This window comes from Bos grunniens, chromosome 15, assembly GCF_055505025.1.
Source record: "Bos grunniens cultivar Pamir isolate PY7600 chromosome 15, Bosgru_T2T1.0, whole genome shotgun sequence".
Lineage (NCBI taxonomy): Eukaryota > Metazoa > Chordata > Mammalia > Artiodactyla > Bovidae > Bos > Bos grunniens.
In genome coordinates this window covers 51,102,018-51,126,260 of record NC_141179.1, presented here as the reverse complement: position 1 = coordinate 51,126,260, position 24,243 = coordinate 51,102,018, and the positions used below count along the sequence as shown (strand labels likewise).

Below are 24,243 nucleotides of genomic sequence, written 5' to 3'. Positions count from 1 at the left end.
AAGATATTATTGAATAAAATTTTTTTATTTATAAAATAAATAAATAAATAAAAGCCTCAGTGGGTACCAGGCAGTCAAGGAGAACAGAGAAAAGCTGGGTCCGTGTATTTGGCTTTCTGCAGAGAAGCAAAGAGCAGTGATTTCTTTAGCTAAGGTTGGTACTTTTACAAGTGAGGCACAACTGCAGAAGTCCTTTGGCTTTTCCAAGAACTTGCTCCTGTTACTCTTCCTGCCTTGTTACCCTTCCCATGGGCCTTGCAGTATACAACAGAATACTGTTTTTAAAAGACAAGTTTTTTGTGTGTCAGGAACTATGCAGGATATTAAGTTGATTATCTCATTATATTCTTATAATTAACACATGAGGAGCTACTATCATTACTTCCATTTCTAAGAAGAGGCTGAAGTTTAGATTGTGCAGCACATCCAAAGTCTAGAAATTACTGGTTCAGATCCATCTCTACCCTTTATTCTAAGTCCAGAGCCAAGGTTCTTAAATTATTAATACTTGTGTCAAATAACACTTAAATAACCATAATGATGCCTCTTCCCTTAACTATTCCCCAATCTTTATTGTTTCCATGCAGACTTGTAGACTAAAAATGTGATGATAGTGTATTTTATTTCCATCCTGAGTATGGATAATAGAAAAGAAAGATATTTGTGTGAAGGAGAAACAAGGTGTTGGCTTTGAAATAAGAGGGATATTCAGTTACTGGACTTAACACATCCTCATACCACATTCACCAGGGTATCTTTCCTCTTATCCTGAGATAACCCTTTCACAATGAAAGGGCTCAATCACGACTATAGTTGACAAGGAATTAAATACTATAATTAAGCTCATATCCTGAATCTAATAGGTCTGGGTATTGTCATGGATGGTGGTCCCTAGGATGGAGGAGAAGCTCACATACAGGTAGTATTTTTCTTCTTTATCTTTATACAGTATTGAGTGATGGGGTATAAAGAAACTAGGGATTACCGGTAGTTGGTCTTAATCTATAGTAGAACTAACAGGTCATATGTAGAGAAACACCTTACTGTGGGATTTCGGAAGATATTGGCTAGAAAGTTCAATTAAGTACAGATTAAAAGCCCTGTACCTCCATACACACACTTTGCTTCTCATAGTGTAAATGGACTTTTGGCGAATGCCAAAGAATTATCCTGCATAATGCCAAAGAATTATCCTGTGACAAAATTTTCTTGTATATGGCCATCAGTGACACCAAGGCTGAGGGAAATAACATTTTTCTTTATTTTCTCAAAGCCCAAGGTGTGATCAGGAGATAAAGTAAGCTTCTAACTCTGATTTTGTAGTATAATTTCATCAACTCCTAATACAAGTTAGCAGATAAATTACATTTGGCATTAAAATTATGTTCATAGAACACAATATTTCCCCAATAAACAGATTTGCTTTTGACACTGAACTCCAGGACCCTTGATAAGGAGATGGGAAATAACCACCTTTCAACCAAAATAATGAAAAAGAAATATTCCCAATCAAACCTTAGGCTTAGGCATAATATCCTGAGGAAATAGAAATTTATACCTGGCTTGGGGTGTGGGGGTTAAGCTAAACTTTAGAAAGTTTCTGGTATTTTAAATTTTTTTTTTTTGATATATGAGGCTTGAATTTTAGTTCTGGCTTAATTATTGACTTCTTTATACATTCAAATACAAAGATGATTCATTATATGTTAAGTTGGCTTCGTCATGATAAGTTGCTTCAGTCGTGTCCGACTCTGTGCAATCTTATGGACTGTAGCCCACCAGGCGCCTCTGTCCATGGGATTCTCCATGCAAGAATACTAGAGTGGGTTGCCATTCCCTTCTCCAGGGGATCTTCACCATCCAGAGATCGAACCCCCGACTTACGTCTCCTGCATTGGCAGGCAGGATTTTTTTTTTTTTTTTTTTTTTACCACTACCACAACCTGGGAAACCCTAGCTTTCGAATTTTTGTAGTGGGTTGGAAATTGAAGGATAAATGAGCATGTTAGATTTAAAGCCTGAAACATCAACTAAAATGGACATACCATAAGTGAGTGAGACTGCTTCATTCCATTTGCTATCACAAAATATAGGTTTGAAGTAGCCATCACATGATGAAACCTCTATGATCAATAAAGTTCATACATTTCATTTTGATAACTTATCCATAAGAATTATCCAAGGATATCTAAAGTTGTATCAAGGTTTGCATCTACCACTGGGAATATATTTATTCTTATCACCTTTACTCAGTTCTATATCCCACCTTTTTCAAGTGAATAATCCCAGAGTTATCTTCTTGCTTCTGTCATTTTACTTCAGTTTGGCTGCTGTGCTTCATGTATGCCATTTCAGAGCCTCCAAAATGGAATCTCCTAATATCATTCTGTCTCTTCCTCCTCACTCACAGTCAACTTTTTTTATGAGGATATGTGAGATATTGCATTTCCATTTGTCTGTTTAAATGGGAGAATGATCTGGCTTGAGGACTTCCACACCCTTCTAAACAGTTTACAAATTCTGTTTGTAAAGGTCTGGAAAAAATTAGAATGATTGATCTGAGACTTGGAATGGGACTCTACTACCCACAGGAGTTATACTTTTACCTTCCAGAAACTATGCAAAACACTCTGTCCAAAGAGAAACCAGAAGTCTTTTACCAAAAAAGTCAAAGATATAAATGATCCTCCTTCTGTTGTCTGTATGCTTGCGTCTGTTGTGCTTAATTTTATGAAGTCAAATAGTAAAAGGAATATTGTACAAAAATTCAAGCCCCTGATTTCCTCTTTCAAACAGTTCAGGTATTCTCATTTCTGGAAATCCATGGTCAAACAGAATATATTCTAGTGTTCCTCTTATCCCCAAAACTCTGGTAAGACTTGGTTATAGGGGTCTTATTTCATTGGCTTCCCTGGTCAGAGCCTTTTCCTGCCATCATTAAATATCTGTATGTCTCATACATGCAGAACACTCACTTGGATTGAGCTCCTGTCTTTAGAATGTGGAGAAGTCTCTCTCGAATTTGTTTAGTGCGAACAGCATAGACAACTGGATTGAGGATAGGTGGGATGAGGAGGTAAAAGTTGGCCAAAAGGATATGAATATGGGGAGGGACATGATGGCCAAAGCGGTGAGTGAGAGAGGACACAGCAATGGGTATGTAAAAGACAAGGATAGCACAAATATGAGAACTGCATGTACCTAGGGTTTTAAGCCTAGCCTCAGGGGTGGCCAACCCCATTACCGTTCTAAAAATCATCGCATAGGAGGCAGTGATGGCTAATGAATCCAGGATCAATACCAGGAAGCCAATTCCCATTCCGTATAAGTTGTTGACTGTGGTGTCACCACAAGCCAAGGTGACCACAGCCATGTGCTCACAGTAGGAGTGGGTAATGATTTGGGTCCGGTAAAGGGGCAGCCTAAGTCGAATCATTATAGGCAGGGGTCCAATGTAGAGTACTCCACGGAGCAGAGCAGCCAAGCCCAAATGTTTCACTGCTGTATGGGTGAGCACTGAGGTATGGCGTAGTGGGTTACAGATGGCCACGTAGCGATCAAAAGCCATGGCAAGGAAGATGCCTGACTCAACAGTGGCAAAGCAATGGATAAAGAACATCTGGGCCAAGCAAGCATCCAGGTCAATGTGGTGGGCATCAAGCCAGAAGATGGCTAGCAGTTTGGGCATGGTAGAGGTTGACAGGACTAAGTCAATGACAGCCAACATGCACAGAAAGAAGTACATAGGCTGGTGCAGGCTGTGCTCCAACTTTATCACTGCCAAGATGGTCACATTCCCCACCACAGCCACCAGGTACATGGAGCTGAAGGGGATGGAGAGCCAGATGTGCAGAGATTCCAACTCTGGGATGCCAGTGAGCCAGAAAGAAGTAGGTACCAAGCAGGCATTATTAGACAGGAACATGTTTGAAACTGTAGAGTATCTAAGGGACAGGAGCTCTTAGTTTTAGATATTTACTCCTATGACAGATATGCCTCTGGAAACTGTAGGCTACTGGAATCTTATTTCCATTCTGGGTCACTGGTGGAACCTACAATAAAGAAGAATTTTGAGAACCTACTTGAAAATTGACATTATGTATTTTACAAAAGACTATGCCTGAAAACACCCACCAGTATATCTAGAAGCAGGTATGCTCATGACTTCTACTGCTAAATGCTCTTCCATTTCCTTTAGGAAATTGTTCCCCCAAACAAAATTACTGGGTCAAAGGGGATGAACAATTTTAGGGACTTCTACACTGGAAAATATAAAGTTTAATGTGCAGTGATTAAATGTAAATCCATGTAGTAATGTTTGGCCTAATGCCTGCATATGCTTCTCTTCACTGTATACAGAATAACATCAATAACACTGGCTAGCTATTTGAAATTCCCTATTTTATAATGAAAATTTGGAAAAATGTACTCAAAAGTAAAGCAGTGTTTATGTATTACTGAAATATGATGTAAACATTTGTGAGGGGTAGATTAAAGAATGATAGATTAGAAGGAGGTAGATTAAAGTATGATATAATTTTATTAAAATATGTTTTATATATGAGCAATCTTGGATATAAACATTATTTTAATTTTCTTTTTGTGTATGGGTATTTTCTGCTTTTGAAAAATAGCTTTAAAAATCTTACAGAATTATATTAGTGAGATACAATTCCCTTTTCTTTAATGGCTTAATAATTAGATTCAACAATCTGACCAAACCATTGCTTCTTTAAAAGATACCTGGCATACGATCCAATGTTTCAAAGGAAAATATCTCATTTAAGGTTGCCCAGATTTCATGGTTAGAGAGATGAACAACAGCTAGAGTAAACCTTCTTAAGGAAAATTAAGGACAAACTCTATTAACCCTTCTGAGAATCTGGGTATCATCTATAATTTGAGATAGGTAAAAGATGAGGTACATCTTTTTATGAGCAAATCTCACTGGACATTTGCCCATTATCTGATCATCATGATTAAAAGAAAAAAAAAACTGACAGAAAACAGTCAAGACGACCCTTTTTACTGACCACATCCTTCTTAGTGTTTATTCTTTGAAGAGACAGGAAGATCAGCATTAAACGACTGTCCATCATTTGTAACACCTTGTCCATGTCTTACTCTTCTGGCTCTCAGGTACCTCTTAAGAATAGCAATGGCTTCTATCACGTCACATCCTCAGGGTTCAGAACTTGAGGGCACAGGGTCTAATTTGGGTCTTGTCCTGTCTTGGGCTTGCTGTCCTCATGGTTCCCATTCAGTTCAATTCAGTTCAGTCGCTCATTCATGTCCAACTCTTTGCGACCCCATGAACTGCAGCACGCCAGGCCTCCCTCTCCATCACCAACTCCCAGAATCCACCCAAACCCAAGTCCATTGAGTCGGTGATGCCATCCAACGATCTCATCCTCTGTCATCCCCTTCTCCTCCTGCCCTCAATCTTTCCCAGCATCAGGGTCTTTTCAAATGAGGCAGCTCTTTGCATCAGGTGGCCAAAGTATTGGAGTTTCAGCTTCAACATCAGTCTCAACAGGTCAGACTTCCACACTTGTGTCATGGTATCATGGTGACTTTCTTTACACAGCTACAATTTCTGAGACATCTCACCACCACCCAGGCATTAAGTCCCATCCCAGAACATTCCTCCTTTACAAAGCCTTGACTACCTACTCATGCACTCATATAGAGACATCTCTGAATTCTTACCACTCCTATCACCTCAAGTCCATGCACATTTTAAACTATTCATGTCTAAAATATAAGTAGCAGTTACATTTCCATAGCAAATTGAGCATAAGAAATGCCTCTGTGTAACCTCATGGATTCTACATTCAGGCTCCAATGCACAATTTTTTTTTTTTTTTTTTTAAACACTCAATGTCTGATCCAGAAGTAAGTAAGCTCATGAAAACCAAAAAGTGGTTCACAAGTGTTGTTTTGTATCAACTCTGACTTCAGCAGTTGTGTGAATTGAGTACTGGAATATGTCAATAAGTGATAACACAGGTGAAGTTACTTCCTCAGGGATCTTGATGCCTCAGTATACCCATTTTTCATAAGACTATCAATGGCAATGGAGAAGGGAATGGCAACCCACTCCAGTATTCTTGCCTGGGAAATCCCATGAACAGAGGAGCCTGGTGGCTGGCAGTACTTGGGGTCTCAGAGAATCAGACATGACTGAGCGATAAAACAACAGCAATCAATGGCAAAGGGTAAGTAGAAAGGATGAAAAAGGGCGAGACTCTTGGCACCTGGCAACAGTTTCTTTCTCCATATTCTTACTGTTCACTATAGAGCAGAGAGTAGAGTAGACATTTATATCTTGCAAACTGGAATAGTTTCCTTTGTTTCACTGTCATGTGGGGCATCTGTGAAGATTCCTCAAGTCCAGGAATTGTAGAAGAGATAGGGATTTATAAGGACCCGTGGTCAGTATACAATTTCATCTAACAAAAGGGAAAATATCTGGAGGTATTCTCTAAAGATATTGTGCTAGGCTCCTTTCTGCTTAGTGTCAGACACGACTGAGCGACTTCTCTTTCACTTTTCACTTTTCACTTTCATGCATTGGAGAAGGAAATGGCAACCCACTCCAGTGTTCTTGACTGGAGAATCCCAGGGACAGGGGAGCCTGTTGGGCTGCTCTCTATGGGGTTACACAGAGTCTGACACGACTGAAGTGACTTAGCAGCTAATAACTCAAAGTCAGGGTAGTCAAAATATCTCATCATAAAAGAAACAAAAATCTGGGTTTAAGTCCATCCCACGAACACTAACTTTGATTTGTGCCAGACCCAGTTTAGTCAATAAAATTGTAACTGAGTTTTAGGCTAGGACCAAGAATATGAACATATGTATAAAAATAAAATCCACCAAGTTGATAATTGGCATCTTAAGTGGTGGTTTGAACTAGGTGTGGCACTTAAATTGTGTCATTTTATCTAGAACATTCCAGAGAAACCGTTTTTGTATTAGTCCACATAAAGACATCTTTACCTGGATACCAGAGATGTGCCTGAAAGTCATGGAGGAGGCATCCTGATGGTGGGTCCAAAACTCCTGAGAGAGATGTTTTGTTGTGGTGAGATAAATGTGGACTAGAGGCAAGACAGTTGAGTTAGCATTGTAACAAAAACTATTTCTGGCTCTGTGACTTAGAATGGCAAACAGGCAGTATAATTGCTCTGCCTTTGTTTTCCATTTTGTGAAATGAAGGGAGTAATATCTACCTTAAGTTGCATCATGTATTAAAATGAACTGTTTATAAAAGAGTGTGTGCACACAAAGGAGGTGAACTATTACAGAGGCCAGGCATCCTAACAGGCACTGTATTCCCTCCTTACCTGTTCCTCTCCTCTGTTCTTTGCCCTGCTGCAGTGAGCACAGGGGCTTCCCTGGTGGCTTGGATGGTGAAGAATCTGCCTTCAAAACAGGAGACCTGGGTTCAACCCCTAGGTCAGGAGGATCCCCCAGAGAAGGGAATGGCAACCCATTCCAGTATTCTTGCTGCCTCCTCCTGGACAGAGGAGCCTGGTGGGCTGCAGTCCATGGGGTCACAGAGTTAGACACAACTGAGTGACTAATACACACGCACTAGAGAACACTGACACAGTGCTATTTTCATGTGACCTTGATAATTTCATATCCTTCTTTCCCAGTTGTATAAATAGCCTTTTAAACATGGATAAAAAATAAAGAGACCTGCGGATGGTGTAAAGATCCAGTTTGGAAAGAAGATTGCCAGACTATGGAGCATAATACAAGAGGTCCAATCAGGATGAAATAGTTCAATCTTTTCTCTCATGTACTAGGGGAGTATTAGGCAATAAAGCTTTCTACCTTGAGGTTTAACCTTTTCCTTGATTCATGCTACTGCTAAGTCACTTCAGTCATGTCCGACTCTGTGCAACCCCATAGACGGCAGCCCACCAGGCTCCCCCATCCCTGGGATTCTCCAGGCAAGAACACTGGAGTGGGTTGCCATTTCCTTCTCCAATGCATGAAAGTGAAAAGTGAAAGTGAAGTCGCTCAGTCATGTCCAACTCTTAGCGACCCCATGAACTGCAGCCTACCAGGCTCCTCCGCCCATGGGATTTTCCAGGCAAGAGTACTGGAGTGGGGTGCCATTGCCTTGATTCATAACCCAGTCCAATTTATACTCAACTTATTTCTCCGACTTTTGACTACAACTGTAAAGAAAGTAAGCCCTGGATGGACCAAAGAGAAATGCAGCCTTTGAAAACTGGAGTCTGATTCTAATGACTTTGTCTTCATCTTTGAAATGTACCCATTTGGGTGATGTCGACAGAGCTCTCGGCTCTGTTCATTACAGTAGTCCCCTCTTGTCTGGATGATTGGATGAGTTTAGTTCACAGTCAAAGGGAGGCCATGGCCCTACCTCTTTGACTTTTTTCTTCTGTGTCCCCTCTTTATTCAGGTACTGGAAATAGCCAGTTTCTTCCAGGGGTTGCACAGAGAAACCTGGGGCCTTCCTTCTGGGTTTTGAGTTACTCACCCCCCACAGGAAAAGTCTTCACTCCTTACTCTACTCTGCCTCCCAGGACTAGATTATAAAACTTATTCCTACTCTCCTCATGGGGCTGTTGATTAGCCCCAAGTGTCTGACTATCCTTCAAGGCTTGGGGTATTCAAGGACTCTAAAAGTGACACTGGGAGAGAGTTCACAGGAGAAGGGAGTGGGGAACCACATACATCAGATAATAAGTGTCCCTATTGGTTATATTAGTAAGTTTTTAAATACTATAAGCAAAGGTTAAGATGGAGGCTATACAAATAAAACTGTGTGCTCAGTCGCTTCAGTGTCCAGTCATGTCTGACTCTTTGTAAACCTATGGACTGTAGCCTGCCAGGCTCCTCTGTCCATGGGATTCTCCAGGTGGGAATACTGGATTGCCATATCCTCAAGGGAAGAGGAAGGCTAGTTTCATTTTTTCCACTAAGTGTCACAGATGTATTGGACAATATTTGTCATTTTTTCTGCTCATTCTTAGAATTCCAGAAGGAAAATTATCAACCACCATGCAGGCATCATAAGTCCTGTTGTCTCCTTGTTTTCCAAAAGTGGTTGTCCAGTTTGGGTTTAACCCAGCATTGAGTTCATTTGCTAAATTGCCCTACAGTTATTTAAGAACTATTCTTTATATAGATGAGAACAAAAATGCAATATTTTCATTTTATTTCTACAGAATGAACACTAATATTTGAACAATTTGTGTCCAGCATATTCATTTTCAACAATTTCTCTCCAATTTCTTCTGGGCTTTCCTGGTGGCTCAGATGGTAAAGAATCTGCCTGCAATGCAGGAGATCCCTGGGTCGGGAAGATACCCTGGAGAAGGGAATGGCGGGCCACTCCAGCATTCTTGCCTGGAGAATCCCATGGATTGAGAAGCCTGGTGGGCTATGGTTCACTGGGTCGCAAAGAGACCAATTTCTGCTACCATATACTTAAAGTGCTTGATGTGCTTCATATGCTTAAAGTGCAGAGAGTTAAGCCAGAAAAATCTGAAGATGTTCCTACAGGAAGTCAGACATGTTATACACAAAGAGATACTTTGACAATCATCATTAGTGATTCATAATATTTCATCTTGATTAGAGAACCCTCCTTGAGATTTCTTAATTATTCATACAATGCTCTCTCCCTTCTGTATCCTTATAAGCTATGCCTTAACTCTTATTTTTAAAAAATTTATTTATTTTTGGCTTTTCTGTAGTTGCAGTGAGTAGGGGTTACTCATATGCAGACTTCTCATTGTGATGGCTTCTCTTGTAGAGCACAGGCTGTAGGAATGCAGGCTTCAGTAGTTGCAGCTCGTGGGTTCAATAGTATTGATAGTTGTGGTGCATGGGACAGGTTGCTCCATGGCAATGTGGGTTTCTCTCAGTCCAGGGATCTAATCTGTGTCTCCTGCAATGGCAGGCAGACTCTACCAATGAGCCACCAGGGAAGCCCCTGCTTTAACTCTTAATCACCCTCGTCATTGGGCTGATCAGTTTGGCAAAGATGAGAAAGAGAAAAATAAGACACTCACATACCATTTTGAAAGTTTGTGAGACACTGATCACTCTGAATGTTAACAAAATAATTGTGATTGCTTTTATCATAAAGCTCTAGATAATCTTTCATCTCTGGGAAACATCTGCTTTATCACACATTAAGATTCCCTATTGTAGATTATTACTCTCTCCCTGGTACAGACTCAGGTTAAAGGAATTGCTAGCATTTTAGGCATAACTGGAAGGATATAGAGATGTAGGATTCAGGAGTTAGGTCTGATTTAAAGCTCCTTTTCTCCCCCCACCAGGTTATTGATCTATAATTGGCCTTTAGGGTATACAGTGCGTGTGTGTAAGGGTGGGGAAAGGCAGGAATTTTGGGACATACTGGGCGTGAAAATAGCAGCCTCCAGGACGGCTCACATCATTAAGACTGACCCCTACCCAAGAGCCTTCAGGCACCAGTGCTGGGATGCCTGAGGCCAAACAACCAGCAGGGTAGGAACACAGTCCCACCTATCAGCAGAAAGGCTCTCTAAAATCTTCCTGAGCCCATGAAAGTGAAAGTGAAGTCGCTCAGACAGGACTGAGTCTTTGCGACCCCGTGGACTGTAGGCTACCAGGCTTCTCCCTCCACGGGATTCTCCAGGCAAGAATACTGGAGTGGGTTGCCAACACAGGAAATTTTAAACTTAAAAGACCATAGCCTGGTATTAACCAGATAGATCCATCCCATAATTGTGGGAGTATTCCTTTTAGTAGACAAGAGGTTACAGTTTTTGACTGAGACTTAGCTTGTCACTCTGAGCTAGGAGACAACTTGAATCTATGGTCAGGGTCAGAGCAGGTATTAATTGTCCAGGTGAGAGGATACCATCTAGTAACACCATGAGTAGACAGACCAGGACTGAACTCTCTTCTAAAATAAATTTCCTAGGGGGCATCCAATCAAATCCTTGGAGGGGAGGGATCTTGCCCCACCAAGGCAACCCAGGAGTAGAAGACACAGGTAATTAATTGGTCACAACCCAACAACTGGATTGAGATTTAAACTAGCATAGAATCATGTCTATGATGGGCCTTTGTATATAAATCAAATGTCTAAGAAGTCAAGAAAACATTATAAATGATCATATGAATCGAGTACAGCATCTTGGGCAAGCTGTCTACTTCAGATATCATCGTCTTATCCTAGTGCAGTGCAGTTTCCTTTGCTTGAGCATTGTTTTATGATGTGTATGAAGTCAGCAGTCCTCTCTATAGAACAGTCCGGTGTAGGGGCCTTTAGAAGTGGAAGTTAATTCAAGAGTTAATTTCCCTTCAGTTTCATTGTTCATGAGCTAGTTAAGAGGACCTGATAGAAAGATCCATCCATCCAGGTTGGAGACAGTCCCTTAAATTATGTCTTTCTCCAGTCTTGGTTGCAGGTCTCATCTTCATCCACAGATACATCAATGAGAAAAGCTTCAGAAACAAACTTAGAGTGTCCTTTAATAATTCAATTAAATTTTACATTAATATAGCATATCAAAGAACTATCCAGGAAATGAGTCTTAGTGGATACAGACCTCCGTTAACAAACTGGGATTTAACATTCATTGAAACTTTTTCTCCCTAAAATTACCCTCATTATGACCAAATTAAGACTAGTTAGTTTGTGAAATAGGTCTGGTCTCAATAAACTTGGCCTGATGAGTTATATAATCATAATTGATCATAGACTTTTTTGCTTTGTTGAACTAATACAATATTGTAAAGTTTAAAAATAAAAAAAAAATAAAAAAAAAAAGAGCCTCAGACTGAACTTTTAAAATAAAACCTCTCGGGGCTAGGAAAGTTATGCCAAAGGATTATCACAGATTTCACCTAACAAATCTAGGTGAAGACCTCCCTTCTCAAGGTCTTCAAAATTCCTTGAGATTTCTTTACATGTTAGTGAGATAACCCTCCTAAATTATTTGATAAAGTTACTTGAAACCCAAGAGTTTCTAATCTCTGAAAGGGTCAGATAGAAAAGATAAATGTTTCAATTTGTTTATAAAGTATACTTTTGCCAATGTGTTTATAAAGTACACTTTTTCCAAATTACTATCATAGTTAGTTGGAGGGGAAGGTTTTTCTTATACCTAGAAAATACAGATTCAAACCAGTAATTTTTCAGATAGAAACCAAAGAAGTTATAAGCATATTCACCAGTTCATTCAGTCCTTTTGTTAACTTTTTTGAAGTCATCAGGTTTTCCATTATGTGTTAGTTGCTCAGTCTCTTTACAACCCCAAAGTCCTTTTTATAAATCTCCTTGAAGAGGAAGCATTTTTGCAAAACTTGGTTAGTGCTGTGACAACACTTTAAGATAGCAACTAGAATTATGGCTGATAACATTTTACCCAGATATACCAGAATTTTAGGAGCTCCATATAATTTCTAGGACAACTATATTAGTAACATTTATCATACACTATAACCCAAGATTTATTACTCACTTGAAAATACTTCCCATGTAATTCTACATACAAAATGAATCTAATTAATGTAATGTCTCTCTTTGGGATGTTTCAGGGGCTCTCTGAAGCATCCTAAAATTAGCTAGATATCAGAAGTGATTCATTAGAATGATTTAGGAAGTTTTGTTAACAAGTATCAAAAAGGTTTAGAACATTCAGTCAGATAGGACTATAGGATACTGTGAAGCAATAGCTATTCACTTAGCCAAAGTAACACTAAAGGATTTCAGAACAAATCATTTTAAGGGATGAAGAAACTCAAATCTGTTATCAAAAGGCAGTTCAACATCTGAAGAGCATGTGTCCTCTTAACAGAGAGGAAAGCCAAAATCAAATTTTTGCACTTAATACTTTTAAATTAAGCAACTATTTATTTTAAACTTAGTCCTGATCATGCACTGCTGCTGCTGCTGCTGCTAAGTCGCTTCAGTCGTGTCTGACTCTGTGCGACCCCATAGACGGAAGCCCACCATGCTCTCCTGTCCCTGGGATTCTCCAGGCAAGAACACTGGAGTGGGTTGCCATTTCCTTCTCCAATGCATGAAAGTGAAAAGTCAAAGTGAAGTCGCTCAGTCATGTCTGACTCTTACCAACCTCATGGACTGCAGCCTACCAGGCTCCTCCGTCCATGGGACTTTCCAGGCAAGAGTACTGGAGTGGGGTGCCATTGACCATGCATAAAACTCTTCTTAGGGTCCACTTTCCACAAACCTTCTAATCACTTTCTGTACCCACTGCTTTGTTCTCCCATCCTGAAATAGCTACTTATAGGTCAGACCTACTTCCTTTACCCCTCATAAAGTGCAAATCTGTTCCTTCTACCTTCTTTACTGAAAACATCCTACTTTTCTTAAGTAATCAAAAACTGATCTTTATGTTAGCCTTCTATAGATTGGCGAGCGTAAGTACCAGTGATAATTTCTAAAAACATTTGCTTTCTTTTAGAGAACATCTCAGGATGGCACCAAACGTATTCATTAATAGTCCAAAATCTCTTTAATTTCTCTTTAAGAGGAAGTTAGTGTTCAGTAATGAATGTTTCAGAATCGTATTTGGAAATGACCTGAGGTGCGTGCATACTCAGTTATGTCTGACTCTTTGTGACCCCATGGACTGTAGCCTGCCAGGCTCCTCTGTCCATGGGATTTGCCAGGCAAGAATGCTGGAGTGGGTTGCCATTTCTTACTCCAAGGGATCTTCCTGACCCAGGGATTGAACCCATGTCTCCTGCATTGGCAGGCAGATTCTTTACCACTGAGCCACCTGGGAATCCCAAATTCAATACACTTTCATCACTTAGTTTAGCACAACCCTATAGAAATTCAAGCTATTCCAATCTGGAGACATTATTTTAGACAGACATTCCTAAAGCATAATTATTCTTTATGGGGTTTATCTAAAAGCTCATATCTCATTTAAATATTTTTCTTAGAAGTTTCTTCAATTGAGGTAATTTCCTTGCTGACAAAATTGTAACAGATATAACACTATTTAATGTATATTAAACCTAGGCACAATGAAAATATTCTGCTTAATGTTAATGACTCTCAGACATGTCTATATTAGTTAGGTCAAACGAACATTAATATCAGGTATTTAAAACTGAATATTTCTGAGTTCACATGAACCTGAAATTCATTTAGGTTAATTTCTCTTGTATTTGGAATTGTCTGATTTGTAAATACTTACTTTTCTTAGGCCAGTTAGATTAGAACTCATTTACAAAGTAATCTCAGCAATTAACAATTTACCCAAAAACAAAGACACACACTGAGACATACATAAATCCAAATAGACACAAAAAGAGATCTCACAGCTTTGTTTTCCAAACTTGGTTATGAACCAGATATCACAATATAAAATTCACTAATTGTAAATAAAAGTTGCAACAAGAAAATTTTAAAAATGGTTTCATGCCCCCCTCTTTTTTTGTTGTTGTTGTTTCAGGAATTATAGATGGTCTAAATAAGTGATCCAGAGAGCTCTAGTCTCAAGGTATAGGAGGAGTTATTTCCTCAGGGCAAGAATTCTTTGGGAGAAAAGTTATGACCAACCTAGACAGCATATTAAAAAGCAGAGACATTGCTTTGCCAACAAAGGTCGGTCTAGTCAAAGCTATGGTTTTTTTCAGTAGTCATGTATTGATGTGAGAGCTGGACTATAAAGAAAGCTGAGTGCCAAAGAATTGATGCTTTTGAACTGTGTTGCAGAAGACTCTTGAGAGTTCCTTGGACTGCAAGGAGATCCAACCAGTCCATCCTAAAGGAAATCAGTCCTGAATATTCACTGGAAGGACTGATGCTGAAGCTGAAACTCCAATACTTTGGCCACCGATGCAAAGAACTGATTTATTGGAAAAGACCCTGATGTTGGGAAAGATTGAAGGTGGGAGGAGAAGGGGATGACAGAAGATGTGATGGTTGGATGGCATCACTGACTCAGTGGACATGAATTTGAGTAAACTCTGGGAGTTGGTGATGGACAGGGAGGCCAGGTGTGCTGCAGTGCATGGGGTTGCAAAGAGTTGGATACAACTGAGTGACTAAACTGAAGAATTCTAAAGACATCATTTTTCCTTCAAGCTTTCTTGGGGGTCTAAAGGATATGGTGACCATACTGTCAAAATCATCTTTATTTTTCTTCGATCATAGTTCTATAGCCAAAATTTAGACCAGATATCACTCAAATTGACCCTGATGACAAGGGCAGATTGGTCCCAGCAGGGATTGTCCCTCTGGAGAAGCGGAGGGTCTTAATTTGATCAGCCCCCAGCTATTGATTATAGGAGAAAAGTCCTGGACATAAGGGAATTTCAGTCCATTTCCCCATCCTATGGCAATAGAGATCTAATATTTTTAGGCCATATTTCTTTGTCATTGGATCATAGCTATAGGTTGACCAACCACTTAAAATTTTTCCAGGGGATTCCAATATGGATTGTGGAACCTTAGAGGAAATCAGTTCAGTTCAGTTGCTCAATCATGTCTGACTCTTTGCAACCCCATGAACCGCAGTACGCCAGGCCTCTCTCTGTCCATCACCAACTCCCAGAGTCTACACAAACCCATGTCCATTGAGTCTGTGATGCCATCCAATCATCTCATCCTCTGTAATCCCCTTCTTCTCCTGCCCTCAATCTTTCCCAGCATCAAGGTCTTTTCCAATGAGTCAGCTTTTCGCATCAGGTGGCCAAAGTATTGGAGTTTAAGCTTCAGCATCAGTCCTTCCAATGAACGCCCAGGATTGATCTTCTTTAGGATGGACTGGTTGGATCTCCTTGCATTCCAAGGGACTCTCAAGAGTCTTCTCCAACATCACAGTTCAAAAGCATCAATTCTTCAGTGCCCAGCTTTCTTTATAGTCCAACTCTCACATCCTTACATGACTACTGGAAAAACCATAGCCTTGACTAGATGGACCTTTGTGGACAAAGTAATGTCTCTGCTTTTTAATATGCTGTCTAGGTTGGTTATAACTTTTCTTCCAAGGAGTAAGTGTCTTTTAATTTCATGGCTGCAATCACCATCTGCAGTGATTTTGGAGCCCAAAAAATAAAGTCAGCCACTGTTTCCACATCTATTTGCCATGAAATGATGGGACCAGATGCCATGATCTTAGTTTTCTGAATGTTGAGCTTTAAGCCAACTTTTTCACTCTCCTCTTTCACTTTCATCAAGAGGGTCATTAGTTCTTCTTTGCTTTCTGACATAAGGGTGGTGTCATCTGCATATCTGAGGTTATTGATATTTATCCCAGCAATCTTGATTCCAGCTTGTGCTTCTTCCATCCTAGCGTTTCTCATGATGTACTCTGTGTATAAGTTAAATAAGCAGGGTGACAATATACAGCCTTGACGTACTTCTTTTCCTATTTGGAACCAGTCTGTTGTTCCATGTTCAGTTCTAACTGTTCCTTCTTGACCTGCATCCAGATTTCTCAAGAGGCAGGTCAGGTGGTCTGGGTGGGAATTTCTCCGTGTCTTTCAACCAAGCTCCACTCACTGTTTTGACCATGAGTATGCCTTGGATATTTTCCCCACCCCCCACCCCCCCTCCCCCCCACACACACCAAACTCCCCACCAGTATCTTTCTAACTGGGAGTGGGCAGGTAACCTGCTCCACTGCCAAATAAAACTCAACCAACACAGGAGATTAGAGAACCAGGAGAGCCTTACCCAAATTTGTCTGTACTGCCTGAGGAGCAGCTGGGCACACAAGGGGCCACTGCTAGTACCAAAGCTCCAGTTCCTTGTGGAGTTCAGGTGAAGGAAGCAAGTCTACTCTGGGTTTCTTCATCGATCACCATAGCTGTCAACTAAAAAAAGATGCACAACTTGAGAGTCATGAGTTAAATTTTATTTGGGGCAAAATGAGGACTGCAGCCTAAGAGTCAGCACCTCAGATAGCTCTGAGAGGCTGCTCCAAAGAGGCAGTGGAGGAAGGTCAATATATAAGATTTTGGTGAAGGGGAGTTCAATGTAATTAAGCAGTCATTTTACAAAAGGTTTTCTGCTAGCTACAAGGAGCTGATGTCATAATAAAGGGATTTAGTGCTTTTCTAGATATGAGGAGATGCAAGGATTGGGATCATGAAAGTATAGATCTAAAGACCTATCCCACCAGATTCCCTAGAGCAGAATGCCTCATTCCACCCTGAACTCCCTCAGTGGGTACTGAAGGTCAACAGCTGCAGCATACAGCATGCTTGTATGCTTAGTTGCTCAATTGTGTCTGATTCTTTGCAGCCCACCAGGCTCCTCCATCCTTGGGGATTCTCCTGTCAAGAATACTGGAGTGGGTTGCCATGTCCTCCTCTAGGGGATCTTCCCAACTCATGGATCGAACCCAGGTCTCCTGCATTGCAGGTGGATTCTTTACTGTTTGAGCCAGCAGGGAAGCTGGGGTTCAATCTCTGTAGAGGCAGATGGCAAATGCAATGTTCTTGGTAAGTGCCAATTTGTAGCTGAAAGAAGGAAAGAAATAAAGAGCAGAAAAAGTGAAATAGAGACAAAATAATAGCAAATGTCAAGGAAACTAAAAGCTGGTTCTTTGAAAAGATAAACCAAGTTGATAAACCTTTGGCCTGACTCATCAAGAAAAAAAGGGAGAGAAATCAATAAAATTGGAAATGAAAAAAGTTACAACTTATACCACAAAAATACAGAAAATCCTAAGGGACTACAACAAGCAACTATATGCCAATAATATGGACAAATTCTTAAAAAGGGACAGTCTTCGAAGACTAAACTAAAAGAAGAAAATATGAGCAGATCAATCACAAGCACTGAAATTGAAACCGTAATTAAAAAACTCCCAACAAACAAGTGCAGGACCTAATGGCTTCACAGGCAAATTCTGTTAAGCATTTAGAGAAGAGCTAACATCTAGCCTTCTGAAATTCTTCCAAAACATTGCAGAGGAAAGAAAAATTCCAAACTCATTCTATGAGGCCACCATCACCTTGATACCAAAACCAGACACATATACTACCAAAAAAAAAAAAAAAAAGAAAAAAGAAAATTATAGGCCAATATCACTGATAACACAGAAACAACAATCCTCTACAAAATTCTAGCAATTTGAATCCAATAATACATTATCCTAAGGATTCAAGGATTTCTCAATATTCACTAATCAATCGATGTGATACACCACATGAACAAATTGAATAAAACTATATGATCATCTCAGTAGATGCAGAAAAAAACTTTTGACAAAATTCAGCACCCATTTATGATAAAAACTCTCCAGAAAGTGGGCATAGAGGGAACATTTTGTTGTTGTTCAGTTGCCCAGTCATGACCGACTCTTTGGGACCCCGTGGACTGAAGTACACCAGGCCTCCCTGTCCCTCACCATCTCCTGGAGTTTGCCCAAGTTCATGTCCATTGCATGCTGCCGCTGCTGTTGCTAAGTCGCTTCAGTCCATTGCATACCTTAACATAATTAACGTCATGTAAGACAAAACTACAACTAATATCATACTCACTGGTGAAAATCTGAAAGCATTTCCTCTAAGAGCAGGAATAAGACAAGGATGTCCACTCTTGCCACTTTTCTTCAGCATAGTTTTAGAAGTCCTAGCTACAACAATTAGAGAAAAAAAGGGAAAATAAAAGGAACCCAAACTGTCACTGTTTGGAGATGACATGATACTGTACATAGAAAATCCTAAATATGCTACCAGAAAACTATTAGAGCTCAATGAATTTGGTAAATTTGCAGGTTACAAAACTAATACACCAAAATCTGTTGCATTTCTATATGCTAACAAAAGATCAGAAAGAGACATTCAAGAAGCAATCCTATTTACCATCACATCAAAAAGGATAGAATACCTGGGAATAAACCTACCTAGGGAGACAAAAGACCTGTTTCCTAAAAACAAGATACTGATGAAAGAAATTGAAGAAGACACAAACAGATGGAAAGATATATCACATTTGTGGATTGGAAGAATCAATATTGTCAAAATGACTATACTACTTAAGGCAATCTACAGATTCAGTGCAATACCTATCAAATTACCAAGGGCATTTTTCACAACTAGCACAAAAAGTGTTAAAATTAGTGTGGAGACACAAGACCCTGAAGAGCCAAAGCAATCTTGAGTTAGAAAAATGTAGCTGGAGAAATCAGGCTCCCTAACTTCAGATTATAATACAAAGCTATAGTCATCAAAATAGTATAGTACTGGGATAATATAGGTCAGTGGAAGAGGATAGAAAGCCAAAAATCAAACCCACACACTTATGGTCAATTGATCTTTGACAAAGGTAGCATGACTACACAATGGTGGAAAGACTCTCTTCAACAAATGGTGCTGGGTAAACTGGACAGCTACATGTGAAAAAATGGAGTTAAATTATTCTTTAACATCATACACAAAAAATAAGCTCAAAATGGGTTAAAAACCTAAATGTGAAACTGAATACTACAAAGCTCCTAGTGGAAATCAGGCAAAACACTCTGACATAAATTGCAGCAATATCCTTTTTAGTCCCTCTCTCAGCATAATGGAAATAAAAACATAAACAAATAGGACCTAATTAAAGTCAGAAGCTTTTGCATACCAAAGGAAACCATAAGCAAAACAAAAAGAGAAAAAACAGATTGGGAGAAAGTATTTACAAATCATGTGCCCAACAAAGGAGAGGTCTCCTAAATATATAGCCATGAGGCTTAATATCATCAAAACAAATCAATCAAAAATTGGCAGAAGGCCTAAATAGACATTTATTCAAAGAAGTCACGCAGATGGCCAAGAGGCACATGAAAAGATGCTCAAAATTGGTAATTTTTAGAGCATTGCAAATCAAAACTACAATGAAATATCATCTCACATCAGTCAAAATGGCTATCATGTGGTACAGTAGATAAGAATTCACTTGTCAATGCAGGGGACATGGGTCCAATCCTTGGTCCCAGGAAATTTCACATGCCATGGAGCAACTAAAGCGCATGTGCCACAACTACTGAGTCTGCGTGCTGCAACTACTTATTTATGTCAGAGTGTTTTGCCTGATTTCCACTAGGAGCTTTGTAGTATTCAGTTTCACATTTAGGTTTTTAACCCATTTTGAGCCTGTGTGCCCAGAGCCTGTGCTATGCAACAAGAGAAGCCACAGCAATGAGAAGCCTGTGCACCGCAACAAAGAGTGGCCCCCGCTCTCTGTAACTAGAGAAAGTCCAAACACAGCAACAAAGACTGTTTGTAACCAAAAACAAATAAATTATTTTAAAAAATGCACAAACAATAAATTCTGGAGTGGTGTGGAGAGAAGGGGAACCTCTTATCCTATTGGTGGGAATGTAAACTGGTATAACCACTATGGAGAACAGTATGTAGGTTCCTTAAAAAACTGAAAATAGAGCTCCCTATGACCCTGCAATCCCACTCCTGGGCATATATTTGGAGAAAGCATGTTCAAAGGGATACATACACCCAATGTTTATTGCAACACTGTTTACAATAGCTAAGACATAGAAACAACCTATATGTCCATTGACAGTAGAATGGACAAAGAAGGTGTGGTACACATATACAATGGAATGTTATTCAGCCATTAAAAATAATGAAATAAAATGCCATTTGTAGCAACATAGATGGACAGAGATTGTCATACTGAGTGAAGGAAGTCAGACAGAGAAAAACATCATGCAACATCCCTTATATGTGGAATCTGAAAAATGATGCAAATGAACTTATTTACGAAATGTTAACAGACTCAGACTTAGAGAATGAATTTATGCTTACCAGGGGGAAGGGTGAGGGGAAGGGATGGCTAGGGAGTTGGAGATTGACATATAAACACTGCTGTATTTAAAACCAATAGTCAACAAGGACCTACAGTATAGCACATGGAACTCTGCTCAATGTTATGTGGCAGCCTGGATAAAAGAGGAATTTGAGGGAGAATGAATACATGTATGTGTATGGCTGAGTGGCTTCTGCTGTGCACCTGGAACTATCACAATATTGTTTATCTGCTATATGCCAATTAAAACAAAAAGCATTAAAAATGTAAAAAAATTAAAAGTTTCTGTATAATCTTAATAAAATGAAAATACAACCTATAAAATAGAAAATATTCACAAATCATATCTGTAATAAGGAGTTAATATTTAAAATATATGAAAAACTCATGACAGAAGAAAACAATCCAATTTAAGAATTGTGGGGGATCTGAATAGACATTTTCCAAACACAGACAAACAGATGGGCAACAGGTATATGAAAGATGCTCAACATCCCTAAAAATCAGGGAAACAAAACCACAAAGAGATGTCACTTTATACTTGTTAGTATGGCTATTACCAATGAGACAAGGTACAAGTGTTGGTGAAGATGTCAACAAGGGTATAAACACTTGTGTACTGTGGTGGGAATATAAATTGGTGCAGGCACTATAGAAAATGGTACGGAGGTTCTACAAAATACTAAAAGTAGAACTACTATGTGATCCAGAAATACTACTTCTGAGTATTTATCTGAAGGAAACAATCTCTCTCTCTAGGGTATTTGCACTTCCATAATTATTGCAGTATTATTTACAATCACCAAGAGGTAAGTGGTCATTGATAGGTTAAGAAAGAAAATATGGTATATAGAATATTGTACAGCCATAAAATGGAAATTCTAATATTTGCAGCAATGTGGATGAAACCTGTGGGCATTATGCTATGTGAAATAAGTCATATAAAGACAAATACTGTATAATATCATTTACAAATGGAATCTTAAAAAAATCTGAATTCACAGAGAAGAGATAGGTGGCTGCCTGAGGCTAGGGGATAGGTGAAGTGTGTGAAAATTGTATATAAAAAAAATTGTACAAACTTCCAATAGTTAAATAAATCCTGGTGATGTGATATACAGCCTGGTGATTATACTTAACGACTGTATATTGAAACGTGCTAAGAGTAAATCTTAACAGTTATCACAAGAGAAAAAATTGTAGCTGTGGGGTGATGGATATTAACTTATGGTGGTAATCATCTAACAATACAGACATATCAAACTTATAAAATTGTATTATTTTTAGGTACACAATTATATATCAATTTAAAAATTAAAGACATGGTAATATGCATTCGTTTCCTCTAAGTGAAAAGTCAATCTGGAAAGGTAACATACCATATGATTCAACCTATGTGACATTCTGGAAAAGGCACACAATGGAGACGATCAAAAGATCAGAGGTTGCAGGGGTAAGGCGTAGGGGAAGATGAATAGGTAGTACAGAGGGATGTTAGGGGAGTGAATATACCCTATATGATACTATGATACTATAATAGAGGATATAAATCACTGTATATTTTTCCAAATCCATACAACACCAAGAGAACTCTAATGTACACCATGGTCTTTGGTTATGATGCATCTATGTAGTTCCACTGTAACAAATGTGTTGCTCTGGTTGGAGATATTGGTGATGAAGTCAGAGGGTATATACGAAGTGTGTACACCCTTCTCATTTCTGCTGTGAGCCTAAAACCACTCTAAAATATAAAGTATCTATTACATTCAGAGTCCTTTTATTTCAAGAAAACTTAAGGGTCTGGTGGTGTGAAGGATATTGAGATATCCCTTCTAATGTGAAGGTATGGTGAAGGATAAGATGGTGCATCTGTTCTCTCCTATCAAAAAGGTGGGAGGCAACAGCTCATGGGCGGCTTTGGGTTTAAGAGGCAACATGTTCCTCACTTGGGTGTATTACCCTGGCCCACTTACTGAATGACCCCTAAAGCTTCTAGTTTTGACTTGGGCCCAGAAATAGAATGTACAGCAGGTACAGGCTACTGTACAAACTGCCTTGCCACCTGGGCCATATGATCAAGCAAGTCCAATGATGCTTGACGTATCAGTGGCAGATAGGCCTGCTGACTGGAGCCTTTGGCAGACCCCTATAGGTGAACTGCAATAGAGACAAGTAGAGTTTTGAGGTAAAGCCTTGCCCTCTTTTCTGGATGACTACTCTCCATTTAAGAAATAGCTCTTGGACTACTACTGGGCCTCAGTAGAGGTGAATGCTTGAGCATGGGCCATCAAGTGACAATGTGACTGGAGCTTCCCTTCCTGAACTGGGCTTTATCTAACTCACCAAGCCATTAAGTGGCTCATGAATAGCAGGACTCCATCAAATAGAAGTGTTCTACGTGTACACGAGCCCAAGCATGTCATGAAGGCACAACTTACATCAAGTGGCCCCAATGCCCATGGTCTGCCCTCCTACTACAGCTTCTCCATGCCTAAAGCTATGGCCTCACAAGGAGTTTATAGAGGAAACTAAGACTTGGGCCTAGTTTATAGAAGGTTCTGTACAATATACAGGTACCACCTGAAAATGGACTGTCCCTTCCTGGGACATCCCTGAAGGAAAGTGCTGAAGAAAAATCTCCCTGTTGGCAGAACTAGATCAGCACAACTAGTTGTTTACTTTTCTTGGGAGGAGAAGCAGCCAGAGGCACAATTATACAGTATAGCACATGGGGTGCTATCACACCATAATTATGATTTGAACTGTGATTATGGGGTATGGCCAATTATGGGGTAATAGTAATTTGAACTGTGATTATGGGGTATGGCCAATGGTTTGGCTGGATAGTCAGAGACTTGGAAGGAACATGATTGGAAAATTGGTAATGAAACATTAGGGAAAATGAGAGACATCTCTGAAAGGATGAAAAATGAAGATGTGTCCCACGTAAATGCTCAAAGGATGACCTCAGCAGACAAGGACTTAAAAGTCAGGGGGACAGGATGACCTGTTCTATAGATATTAATTAGCCTTTTTTCCTAGCCATCCCTGTCATTGCCCAATGTAGTCATGAACAAAGTGGCTGCAGTGGCAGGGATGGAGGCTATATATGAATCCAATAATAGGGAATCACTAAGGCCAATCTTTCTGGAGTTATTTCTCCACTGATCTCCAGTAGCATATTGGGCACCTACTGACCAAACAAAGATCATGGCATTCGGTCCCATCACTTCATGGGAAATAGATGGGGAAACAGTGGAAACAGTGTCAGACTTTATTTTTTTGGGCTCCAAAATCACTGCAGATGGTGACTGCAGCCACAAAATTAAAAGACGCTTACTCCTTGGAAGGAAAGTTACGACCAACCTAGATAGCATATACAAAAGCAGAGACATTACTTTGCCAACAAAGGTCCGTCTAGTCAAGGCTATGGTTTTTCCTGTGGTCATGTA

General features: G+C 39.6%; 1 protein-coding gene and 1 long non-coding RNA gene across 3 annotated transcripts in view; both read right to left on the bottom strand.

Annotated features, from left to right (window-relative positions):
* LOC147358157 (uncharacterized) overlaps window positions 1-24,243 on the bottom strand; it is a 115,913-nt gene that overhangs the window by 71,552 nt on the left and 20,118 nt on the right. For both annotated transcript variants that reach the window (XR_015142140.1, XR_015142139.1), the window contains exon 2: window positions 16,706-16,845. This is a non-coding gene — a long non-coding RNA (uncharacterized LOC147358157). The remainder of the gene's footprint in view (window positions 1-16,705; window positions 16,846-24,243) is intronic.
* Window positions 2,972-4,038, bottom strand: LOC147358159 (olfactory receptor 52M1-like). The gene has a single exon (XM_086340464.1). The coding sequence runs from the start codon at window positions 3,923-3,925 to the stop codon at window positions 2,972-2,974; it is 954 nt and encodes a 317-aa protein (XP_086196590.1). The 5' UTR covers window positions 3,926-4,038.

What these genes read in the sequence shown, in the direction of transcription:
- LOC147358159 (XM_086340464.1), bottom strand. Translation starts at nt 3,925, where the DNA reads ATGTTCCTGTCTAATAATGCCTGCTTGGTACCTACTTCTTTCTGGCTC.